The 12,500-nt window shown below is 33.8% G+C and overlaps 1 protein-coding gene across 4 annotated transcripts in view; it reads right to left on the bottom strand.

Annotated features, from left to right (window-relative positions):
- The window catches only part of LOC143375456 (enhancer of split mgamma protein), a 123,704-nt gene extending 113,448 nt beyond the window's left edge, over nucleotides 1-10,256 (bottom strand). Inside the window, exons 1-4 of one of the 4 annotated variants that reach the window (XM_076824555.1) lie at nucleotides 9,765-10,256; nucleotides 9,557-9,666; nucleotides 6,081-6,182; nucleotides 3,461-3,550 (exon numbers count right to left, since the gene is read on the bottom strand). In XM_076824555.1, coding sequence (XP_076680670.1) covers nucleotides 3,461-3,550; nucleotides 6,081-6,134 — 144 coding nt within the window. In that variant the 5' untranslated portion in view covers nucleotides 6,135-6,182; nucleotides 9,557-9,666; nucleotides 9,765-10,256. Of the gene's footprint in view, nucleotides 1-3,460; nucleotides 3,551-6,080; nucleotides 6,183-8,429; nucleotides 8,528-9,556; nucleotides 9,667-9,764 lie in introns of those variants that run through there. The other 3 variants (XM_076824556.1, XM_076824554.1, XM_076824557.1) reach the window with 3 other exon arrangements.
- Between the last annotated feature and the right edge of the window lie 2,244 nt (nucleotides 10,257-12,500).

The following is a 12,500-nucleotide window of genomic DNA, read 5'->3' on the forward strand; positions in this document are numbered from 1 at the left end:
TGTTACAAACATATTTGACGCCAATTTTATTTCAGCTGCTCAGCTAAGATTCATGTTAAAGGGGTGAAAAACATATTTGCCCGCATATCTCGAAAACTATTAAAGGTAGAAAAACGGTTTGCATAGTAATGTTCTGCCTTTCTTTATAAAGAATTCAGCTACGTGGTCAGATTTCAGAAAAATCGATTTGTTTAAATAATACATGAAAAATAGCACTTTTCTGTTAATTTTTCTGATCAAAGATTAATGCATTTTCCTGTAAATTTATGTGTGAAAACTATGTACCTGAATGCAAACGACCGATAAATTGAATTTTTGCATTTCAAAAAAAAGTTATTGTAGTTGAAATTTACTTGTGTTTTGTGAACTATGGAGTCGTTGTTTGCGTATAACAGGCAGTGATTTTTTAGGATATTTTAGGTAATTATGTTACGGTGTGCCTGGATAGTTAGGGTAAAGGCAGGTAATATGGAACTTCGTAAAATTTCGATAAAGAAATAACGAACTCTTCACGCAATCGTGTATACCTACTAGATCCCTAGACACAATAGACGATGATACTGACAATTGAGCATCAGTCGGGCATCCATCATTGAAAGAGAAACGTTTATATTTTTCGGGGGGTGTAAAGGTTTCTGAAAAGTGCATGAAACAGTTAAATATTGTAGCGAAGGTATGTTGCAAAGTATTATTTTGACATAATTTATCATTAAATATGTGTGTTCTTGATTATTCAACAATAGTTTACCAATAAAGTTACTTTCTTCTTAGTATAATTCTTAATTTCTTGTCGGAACATGTGTGTACGTAATATGGAACATACCGAGTACATAGATGAAGTTGTTAATGACGACGACGACGATGATGCGGAATGCTTATTTTGCGATGGTAATTATAAAAATAATAATGACAATGAAAAGCAGACCCAATGTATTAGCTGCTTTCAGTGGGCACACGAAGAATGTACGGCTTCCGACGTATTATTCACGTGCCCAACGTGTAGGTGACGCAGAAACCACGAATAAATTCCAAAAATGATGTATATTTATTTAATTGTATCTTCTACATAAAAAATAAGATTTTTGTGTTTTCTTTACAGATTTTCTAGGTGTTCCATATTAGGATCCATTTTTTCGAACGGCCGATTTGCACTCTTTTCAGTTTTTTTTACTATAATTGCAAAACAATTGGATTTTTTTACATTTGACAATGTAAATATGATTACGCATTAGTTCCTCCGTCCCCTCATGTCAGTTTTATTTAAAGAAAAAAAACAAATTCCCCTACTTTTAACAAGCTTTTGAAATCAGATGTTCCATATTACCTGCCTTTACCCTATACTTGAAATTACCAAAATTAATGATATAGGCATAAAAGAATATATTGCGGATTCCTAGCGTAGACTGGCCTAAGTATAATGTACGTACGTAGATGAGGCCAAAGGACTTTAATTAATTAAACAGCTGTTTTTATTGTCTGGCTTTGCAGTGTGACTGCGTAAGTGTTTCCTTAAATCTCCTTCAAATGTTCGTGGTGTAAAGAACATTTATGTTTCAATCACTTTTCCCAGCAATAACATTACTGTAAAAATTATGTCGAGTAATTTGTATTGCTTATAACATCTACAAATAACGAAAAACACGTTACTGAAAACTATAATCGGACCATAAAAATGTCTTTTCTTCCGAGCTACCACATTTTTACGAACCCGGAATGCCTCAGCTTCAACTTGTTAAAGATTTAAAACGATTCTGAGACCATTTTATGTACAAATCGTCAATTTTTATGATTTCAGGATCAACTACCAAGACGCACCGTAACATAATTACTTAAAATATCCTAAAAGTTCACTACTTGCTTGATAATGCGCACACAATCATTTTTTTTTCAATACCAAAATCAAAACTTCAACTTATAATATGAAAATGGATTAGTATTCAATTAGAAAAAATTAACAAAAATGTGCTATTTTTGCATGTATTATTTAAACAAATCGATGTTTCTGAAATCTGATTATATAGTTAAATTCTTTATAAGGAAATTGATTTGTTTATGTAAAGTGTGAACTAAATCGAAACCAGATAAAACTTTTAAAATTCATCTGCCTATGTTTTTTAAACAAATTCGAAACTGGTAAAATGATGACTGAAACACCCTTTAACTTCACAGGGGCTACATCGTATTTCAATTTTATCAAAATACCTGATACGAGCTACCAAATATGATCGCTTTGGCGTGTAACGACCAAACAATCTTCCACTTACACAGTTCGACAGCCATCTGGGCTTGTAACATTCAATAGCCGTTGCTTATAGGTTTTCGTGCTCTGAAAACGAATCCGCAAACCATTTTGTCGCCATCGCTCTCAGTTTTTGAGAAATTCAAATTTGAAAAAAAAACTGCAAATTTTCAACTTTGAACATCTTTTGTGTCGAAACGGTAATACTTATTCGGTTGCTCGTTGCGCCAAATTATTCTATAAACCCTCCCGAATACAGCGATATAAGTTATTATTGCATTATGAACATTTAAATATGTTTAAACATCGATCAAAGGGAAAAGGACACCCGAAATGCACCCATTTTTTAAGATATCTTTCAATTTATTTCCAAAACTAATTTCCATCGGAAAGCATCAACAGAAGTGGTCTGGGTTAGTTACGTTTTGTTTTCAACACAGAAGCGAAATAGTTTGGCAAAACGTGTGCTGTCGACAGTGGTAGTCACGCGCGTTAAGCGATTGTGTTATGCTGAGCGGCAGTGGATCGCGTGCCGCCGTTGACTACCACTGTCAGCATCGCGCGTTTTGCTAAACTATTTCGCTTCTGTGTTGAAAACAAAACGTGGCTTACCACTTCTGTTGATGCTTTCCGAGGGAGAAATGTCTGCTAAATCGCGTGAAATAGTCAGACTTTCTCCTAGACCCTTAGTTTTGGAAATAAATTTAAATATATCTTGAAAAATGGGTGCATTTCGGGTGTCCTTTCCCTTTTGATCGATGTTTCAACATATTTAAATGTTCATAATGCAATAATAACTTATATCGTTGTATTCGGGAGGGTTCATAGAATAATTTGACGCAACGAGCAACCGAATAAGTATTACCGTTTCGACACAAAAGATGTTCAATGTTGAAAATTTGCAGTTTTTCTTCAAAATCAAATTTCTCAAAAACTGAGGGTGATGGCGACAGACGGTTTGCGGATTCGTTTTCAGGGCACGAAAACCTATAAGAAACGGCTATTGAATGTTACAAGTCCGAAAAAAAGTCAAATTTTGGCGAACTGTGTTATTGTTAGAATTTGGAAAACAGAGTTTTCGCACCAACGATACGAATACATGTTTCACATTTCGTTATAAAAGGAAATGTTCAATCAAAGAATTAAGCTTCACATGTGGAAAAAATCATAACAGTTTGTTGCCTAGTGTATTAGTATTCTGTAACAATAATAAGTACATACCTCTAACGCGTCTATCATAAGATTCTTTAACTCATCAAGGCACTTGTTTATTCGTGCACGCCTTTTCCTTTCCAAAAGTGGTTTTGTTACCTAATATAGACAAAAGAACTCTATTATATAATAATTACCCCACTAAGTATAACGGAATGGCCGTAAAAATCACGGCTAGGGATCATCATCTTCGTACATTTTCAATACTACTGAACAGTAGAATTTTTGTTTTTTCACATTACAAAAGATGGTGATTTTGTGACTGATAAAGGATATGCAGTATGTATATGCGGTAAAAAGTTCTTATAATTCGAAATAAAAAAAAAAAAGCTCTCACACAAACTGCGTGATAATTCGTAAAAAAATGGGTCCAAATATGTGGGAAACAATACATTCATGTGCCTAGTAATTTCAAAATTTATTACTTCTAATTAGACATTGGAAATATGAAATTAAAACCGTAATCACTAGCCAAAAACTGGAAAGGTTCCAACCTCATTCGTCAGTATATTTTGTTTACTTAATATTTTTCTAACCCATAAGAATTACCTAATCATTAAATTTTATTCATATAGACAGTTTTAATATATGCAGAATATCCTAGTGGGCATAATACAATTGAGTAGGGTGCGATTTTTCATATAAAACCAAATAAAAAGTGAATAATTCAATTTTTTTATATGATCTTGGGTTATCGAGAGATATAACTTTGAAAATCTATTGGGAACGCGCGAACTTAACTAATTGTAAGTTTTAGCTTTGAGAATCTGTGAGTAGACGGAAATATTTATATATCTATTTATATTTACAAACATGGACGTTGTCATGGTTTGTTTGTATTACGTTTGATATCGTCTTTACCGTCACTTTCAACGAATTTTCTAATAAAGGTAATCTTGTAAGGTAACTCTATTTTTCCAAAATCATCCTAAATTGAGTACATACAGATCATATCACAATCCCTTAAATAAAAACTTACAATTAATCAAGTGCACGTGAACTCCACAGAGTTTCAAATTTGTCTTTCAGGCTATATTATTATGTTTTTCAAGAAGTGAACAAACATTTATTGATTTGCAAACGCGGTAATTCCAACTGGCGCAAGTGTTTTGGAGCAACCAAGTTATTCAACTGCGTGCAGTTGATAGCGTAATTTTATTAAAAATAGAAGACCATTTAGTCTTTTGGTTTCAGGCCACTACAACGGACCCTAAACTGCACGCAGCTGAACAACTTGGCCGCTCCACAACACTTGCGCCGTTTGTTTGCACAAAATTGTTTGTTCACTTCTTGAAAAACATAATAATATAGCCCGAAAGTTTTAAAAAGATTACATGTAGGGGAGAGGTTTACAGGTTGCCCCTGCTTGCAGGTTGCCACCCCCTTTTTAGGGGTATTTCGACTTTCTAGCAGTGTCATAACCTCAACTCTGACTCACATCGACGTTAAAAGAGTAGTTGTCACTATTTATTAACCTCTGGAGCGGACAGATGCAATAACACTGTCTTTGCTGAGCGAAGTGTGATATAGTGTTTGTCAAGAAATTGAATTATTGAAATTGTGTGTTTTGCCTGTGCTCGTAAATTGAACATTTTCATCGACAATTCAAGGTAACTATTCATACTGTGTTGTTTTTTTTATCTAATTTACATATGCCAAACAAATTTCCAAACATATCATGAATTGACAATTTTATCTCATATTTTCCAAAAATGCGTCGGAATGCAAGTTGCCACTTTCTTTGGCTTGCAGGTTGCCACCTCTCTCTTTCCCGCTCGTTTACACTCAAATGTCATTATTCATGATTATGTGATGTTTACTATTGTAATTGAGTTTGAAGTGAACTGTTTTTATTGCATTTTAGTCATATTTTCGTTTATTTTTTACATTTTTTATACATTTTTAGTATGGCAACACGCAGGTCAAGAAAATCCGAACACGGCATTAAGGATTTTGAAGCGTTGTTGATTTCGAAAAGTTTTCTGAATCAGGTTTTTACTTGAGCTTTTTACACTTTCAGCAATTTTTCTAGGGGTGGCAACCTGCAAGCCAAAATTTCAAGGAGTCAATTTAAGATACTTTTGAGAATTTACAGTATAATTTTTCTTTTTCGAAAGTTTACATGATCTCTAGCTCAAGATTGTAGCTCTACACTTCCTCTTTCCAACTTATACCATAAATCAACGATACGTTAATTTTATGACTAGTTATGATAAAAAAAGCTAAGGGGTGGCAACCTGCAAGCCCCTCCCCTAAATGCATAATTTTGTTTATATTAAAGAAAGGTGGGTCGTAATGAATCTATTAAAAATATCCTATTGAATATGGAAAAGAAGAGCAACATGTACAGAGTTATCTACTTAACTCAGAACCCGTGCGCGTGTGAACAGTTGAATGGTCAAGTAGTCAGTCCCTGCCCTAAAGACAAAATTGGATTTGGGATGTACCAACACCTTGCTCATGATTTTTGCGTCGTTTTCCCCTGAGCCTGAGGACAAATGTCCAGACGATTGTCTGAAAAAGCATCGCATGGCATTTGTCCTCGTGCGCGCGGGTTTCGAGTTAAGTATTAAATCCTATTAATTTAAGAAAGAACTTGCATCGTGTTCCGTTGTTTCATTTCACTGACCTTTTTATATTGGTATGTTTTGGAAACCGGGTGCGGGTAACCGTAGGACATCATTGCAGGAGTTGCAATTTTTCAAGTTCGACGGAAAAAAATATCTCCAACCTGATTGTGACAAAAATTTGCATATTGAATCGTAATGAAAAGTATCTATATGGAAATGATATGTTTATTATTTGCGTTGTATTTTTAAATATACAGGGTCATCATTTAATCTTGCAACCTGCGTTCGGGCGAACGGGAAAAATGGCAACAGCGCCTCACGGACGCAATCCACTACAACCATGCACCGACCCGGCGTTCGAAGAGCTGCCAGCGACCGCTGGACAGCAGTGATGCCCGAGATTCGAAAATTTTATGATGGTCTCTTTCAAATTAACGTCGCAAAGAGCTGCGCGGAATTTCCCGGCCCAGGTAAGCGAGCCGTGCGCTCCGCTTTTATAATAGGTTTACCACTCGCACTCCAGATTACTCTAATGAGGTTTGAAAACAATGTCGACTGGTCTCATACCCGTCTCAATTTAAAAAATTTTAGCTACGACCCTGGAGTGAAAAAAAAAATGACAATAACGGAAGCCAGTATAGGCGTGGCGTTGAGAAGCTAAAAGGTTAAAACATTCACACACAAAAATTGTAGAAAAAAAATTCCAACACCACTACAATCAAAGACACGTCCTATTAGTTACCCCTTACGTCCGAACTATGCATGCACTGCATTAAAGATAAAATCATAACAAAGAAAACCAGGACAATAAATTTTGAGGTCTGCAAAACTAATACATAATTGAATAAAAATAATACAGAAACAACTAGCCTATTGTTTATCAACACCATGAATTTACAAAAAGAGCATTAAATACAGTATGAAATAAACAGTTTGCAACGTTATGGTTAAAAAATTGATAACAGAAAAATTAAGTAAACTTAAAAAATGTTAAATTATCCATCACTAAGAGGGAATAATTTTTCCTCAATTTTCGGCACAAATTCCATTCCGATATCTTTTACAGTTCAAAAGTTATACGAAAAAGGCCCCAAATTTTTCAACCCCTGCCGGGAAATTCTGAATAGCTCTTTGCGATGTTAATTTGAAAGAGACCATGCTAAAATTTTCAAAGCTCGGGCATCACTGCTGTCCAGGTCGCTGGGAACCCTTCGAACGCCGGGTCGGTGCATGGTTGTAGGGGAGTGCGTCCGTGAGGCGCTGTTGCCATTTTACCTGTTCGCCCGAGCGCAGGTTGCAAGATTAAATGATGACCCCGTATAGTAACGCATAAAAATTTTGTTTAAACACTTATTATTGTACTTGTCATATATTCTAAGGAGTTTTGGAAGAAGATGGAGAAATATTAAGTATAACCAACAATTTCTAAATAATGACCTAGAAAGAACAGAATTGAACTGAATTTTGTTCAAAATTGCACTATTATTATACAATGTAAAAATCTTAATATTGATCGTTGATACTTCCGTTATTTTTACATCGTAGCCTGAAAACGGAAAAATAAAAATTCGTTGGCAACATTCGAGAGAATATCTTGTAAATAATTAATTTAAGGTTAGAGGTGATCTTCCATTAACTTGCTAAATAGGTATTATAAAGCACAATAAAATGACTACAATAAAAAATATCTAACTCCATTAAAAAGAGTGTAGGTGAGACTGAAATTCTTATAAACAATAATTTCATGAAAGAATGAAGTTCAAAGCTATATTTCTCCATGCAAATCAATAATATTTTCTAATGTAACTTTACTATTTTTTCGCTGATTTGAAAAATAATTATTTACAAATGCTGACACAAGATATATTGAATATATTATTAATGATCTCTTTACTAACGTGCGAATTTGGGGCGTACGAAATTTTATTTAGAGTAGGCTTTACTCCGTCCAATTGAATTAAATATTCAGATATTTAAACACTAAATTACTTTATATACCACACGATTCTTAGCTGTAGGTATAAAGTATACGAAGGAAAGAATTAGAAATTAAATAATACGTAGGCAGAATTTTAATTGTTAATTATTTGGGCATACAACAATACCAGAATTAATTTTAATTTAACGAAAGACTGATTTATTTTCGAATATTTAATTATTACAAGAAAATACGACGCTTTAAACGAAAATTGATAAATAAGGATGAATTAATGGCTTAAAATATTATTGTTATACAATGTTATTAATTAATTAATAATTAATTATTTTTCTACTCTACTTTAAACAATAGTTAATCAATAAGAGATTGCAAATTCTGCAGTATAACAGATATAGTATTGTAATCTTTATTATTTTCCACATGTAATATACATACAGAACTGTAATAAGTATACTACCACAATATATACCTAATATCTATAGAGGAAAATGCTTGATTGCATTTTCAGAGAATGTTGAATTTCTAACAATTCCAATTTTTCTATATTCACTCCTTTAACTTGACCTACAACAATCAATTTTTAAACATAACTTAATTAACCCAAATAAGAATTTTATTTAATATTTCATACAGATAAAGTGATTCTTTGAGAAAAAAATGCTGCCGATTACATGCGCTATGTTTGGTTTAAATATAAATATACAATTATTTCTGAAGCTGCTCAATGCACAAAACAATGTTATTTACATAAAAATAGTTTTCTTTGCATGGTGAAATACAATATTAACCCGGAATCTTTGTAGAATCACCACGTAGGGAACTTTTAGTGTTACTCTTATTTTTTTAGACCAAATGATATGTTTTAACTGTTTCGCAACACAATTGTTTACTGAAATTGAGAGTACATAAGTAAATTCGTCCAGTCCTCATCTGCAATTATAAAAAAAATTTGCAATGTAATCTTTGTTACTATAGTACGTGAACAGTAATCAATCCCCATAATTTTATTGTTGGTATTAATCTGATTTGATTCTATTTCTTGTCCATTCAAATGAATTTAATTACAAGATCATTGTCAAAAACAATCAGAACCAGTATTCCGTCAAATAGATTAGCGTCTAATCTCTCTCACTGACTTTATTTTCGAATTATTAAACAATCCAAAAATTACTTTAATAGCTTAAGAATCCGTATTGCATTATTTCCTAAAATCTAGCGAATTATAATTGAAAAGAGTTTCATTTATTTAGCAATTTTCAAAATAATGTAATTAAAGAATATGCATCGAAAAAGAAATTCGTGTTACCGACAAATGTTAAGTTAGATAATTAATTGTCGTAATATGTATAAGCTTTTCGAATGGTAAACTACAGATATAGGGATTTCTTATTTTCGTGGTATTTAAAAAAGAAATGAGGACGAGACGTTGGTGTGACATGAAATGCCAAATAACAAGCATGAATTAAAAATAACAAATAATTACTAAATGTAGAAAACATTTATTTAAAATGAATAAACTAAATAAAAGAACTGTCTATAGTGTTAATACATTTGGTTATTTAAACGATTTCACTCATCCTTCGTTTTACGCGGTACCTTTTTTGCGTGGTACTTTTTTTTACGCTATAAATATTCCCTCCGTTCACGCGATACCTTTTTCTTACGTATTTTCTCGTACCACCAAACTCCATTCACATTATTTCCAACTGCGTAAAAAGACAACCACGTGGAATTAATAGGTACTCTGCGTAAATCGAGCGATGGGTGTTTGTATCGTTAAAGCTAGCAGCATTGTACTACTTACCTTTTATCGTGAACGTAAATCCAAAATCAGAGATTGTCTGTAACAACATGCAAGCTACATTGTTGCACTATAACAGTCAGTCCAAGTTGGGGAAACTTCATCGACACGTTTTCTACGCATTAACGGTAAAAATAATGGGCCGAAACGTGACAGTACGGAGCAAAATCCACCAGCATTAGAGAAGCAAACGCACGCTCTGAAGTCTTTAGACAAACTGACTCTCCGCTGCCACTCACCCAGCGGCGGCCACCTTCACCAACTTCGAACCCTCTGCAGAAGCTACTTCTCAGGCAGATCTCTCTAAATGCTTCGATTGTGGTACAGGTACATACATACATACACCTTGATGCGCAGCAAACCGGCGACGCCCGCTACTTAAGGCGAATTTTCACGTTTTACTTTGGTTAAACGATGCAGTTCATTCAACAGAATTAACAGCGAAGTGAACAGTGTGAATTACCATTCGATCAAAGTGTTCAATCAAATTGAACGCTCATAGAAGTTGATAGAGTTTTTTTTTTTACTTTTCTTTAATACGGTTGTTCATTCAGGATGATTCATCCAAATTGAAAAAGTGTAAACAGGCACCTTGAACATTGACAGGTCTTATTTCACTTGCGTAGATGCATTGTTTGTAAACAGAGCTTGCTGTTTCGCGGCACAAAATTGTTATTACAGACAATAAGAATATTATAAATAATTTGTAGTACCTGCTCCTCGATTTTATAATTATGTACAAATGGAGAGAAGAATATATGTACTCCATTATTTCTCCATTTGTACAAAAACCATAAATTAATTTCCCAACATACTGCCGTTAAATGTTCACCGGCATGAACAATTTGCTTCGACGATATTTTTAAGTGAACCAGTTCAGTCAATTTCACTGAAATGTGTGAACATTCGCCTTTCAATTTCGTTGTTTCAATTTTGTTGAATGAAGATTTTCTGTTTTTTAAAGGCTTTCCTTTTTTTATTATTGCAGAAAGCGTTCACTGGTCTAATACTCAGAGTTGTAAAGAAAAACGGAAATCAGACAGGCAGAAAGGTAGTCAGCGTATAAATTTAAAAATAATAAAGAACTTAAGCGGCTGTTCAGGTCTAGAGCCCATTAAAATAGGAGACCTTTAGGAATTAATTGATGGAAAACTACTACATATAATTCAATGAGACTTCTTGTGTTGAATTAAGGATGTCTTAAGCTACAGAAATATTTTTTTTGTTTTATAATTAATCATTGCAGACGGCACTGAGGAATCGTTAAAGTCGAGGCACCAAAAAATTCTTCCAAATCGCTGGAACCTGTAGCACCTAAACCATTGGTCTGAAGTAAAAAACAATGCCAGATTATTAAAGAGCATGAAACTCGATCGTGGACTGACCAGAAAAAAATTACAAAAAAGTCATTTGTTGAAAAAATAATGACACGACGTTTGTAATCACTTTTTCCCTATATTTTTCGTCGTTTCAACGCCATTAAAAATTACAAAGTTTCATATTGTTGTTTTCAAATTCTACTGATCTGTTAACGAGCCAGAAATATATTCTTCGAAATAAAAAAAGTTTCAGTCGAATCGGATAATAACTTTTGGAGATACAGGTTCCACCGATTTTGAGAACACTGTTTCGAGAAAAACGCGTTTATAGTTAATCATGCAGTTGCCGCTACTCAAATGCCTATAACTTCGGGAATTTTACGAATTTCTAAAAATCCTTTTGAACACGTATTCCTAAAAGGTTGGACATTCGAAAAATGAAATATAAAAAAAAATCGATTTTTAGAGCGGAACCTCCCCTTAACTGTTTAGTAAGTTAGAAATGTTTAGGTTAATCCTTAGTATTATAGTATAACGTCCACGTTACACGAATTGAAGAAATCGTTCGATTTCGGGGCCATTTGGGGGCTTTTTCATTTACTTTACTATTACTATATGTAGTAAGTGTCCTTAGAGCAGAAACACATCCGTAGAAATTCAACTGTGATATACTGTCTCGTATTGTTGATTACATCTCTTATTTTCGCCAGGACCACTGTAAGTACCAGGTAAATGCTAATTTTTTCTTTCAGTATTTCGATTTTCCTTTTTGAATAAATTTGAAGTCGAACATAATAATCTACGTAACACTAGTGTAACATTCTGCAAACCGAGCATTGATTTAACATTATAATACTTAGGGTACCTGCCTTTGTGCATGGTGGTACGCAAATTGTTATATTAGGATTTTTTCCCCTATTTTTACGGTGAAGTGTGGTAAAAAATGCATCGATAAAAATTTCTGGATAAAATAAAAAATCATGATACTAAGGGTTAAGGAAGGAAAAAACTCCATTTGTTGGCAGAGGTATGCCTGGTGTTCGATCATTAATTTTGCAGGAGCAACTACAGCGCGTGTCAGACGTTTATAAAATATCGCAGCCATGCCGAGTTCGCACTGCTCTGGTAATACGAGTCGTTTTATTTCATTGAAGTAAGCAATGCACGCTCAGAATTACATTCATGGGTAGGGTAGTATTCATTAACAAAGCAAAAGTTTGTTTCTCCCGCCACATACTTTCACGCACTTCAATGTTTAATTATAGAGTGCTGAGTATAAGAAGCTGGAGAATCATGCTAACTACTGCAAAATTACAGCATAATATTAGAGCTCAACTGAATCCTTGTGCAAAGTCAAGTGGAATTTTTAGAGCAACTTTCTCTCGAACGTGGTTATGTTTTCGAGAAAATCGTGGTGTTG

Source organism: Andrena cerasifolii, chromosome 12 (genome assembly GCF_050908995.1).
Source record: "Andrena cerasifolii isolate SP2316 chromosome 12, iyAndCera1_principal, whole genome shotgun sequence".
NCBI lineage: Eukaryota > Metazoa > Arthropoda > Insecta > Hymenoptera > Andrenidae > Andrena > Andrena cerasifolii.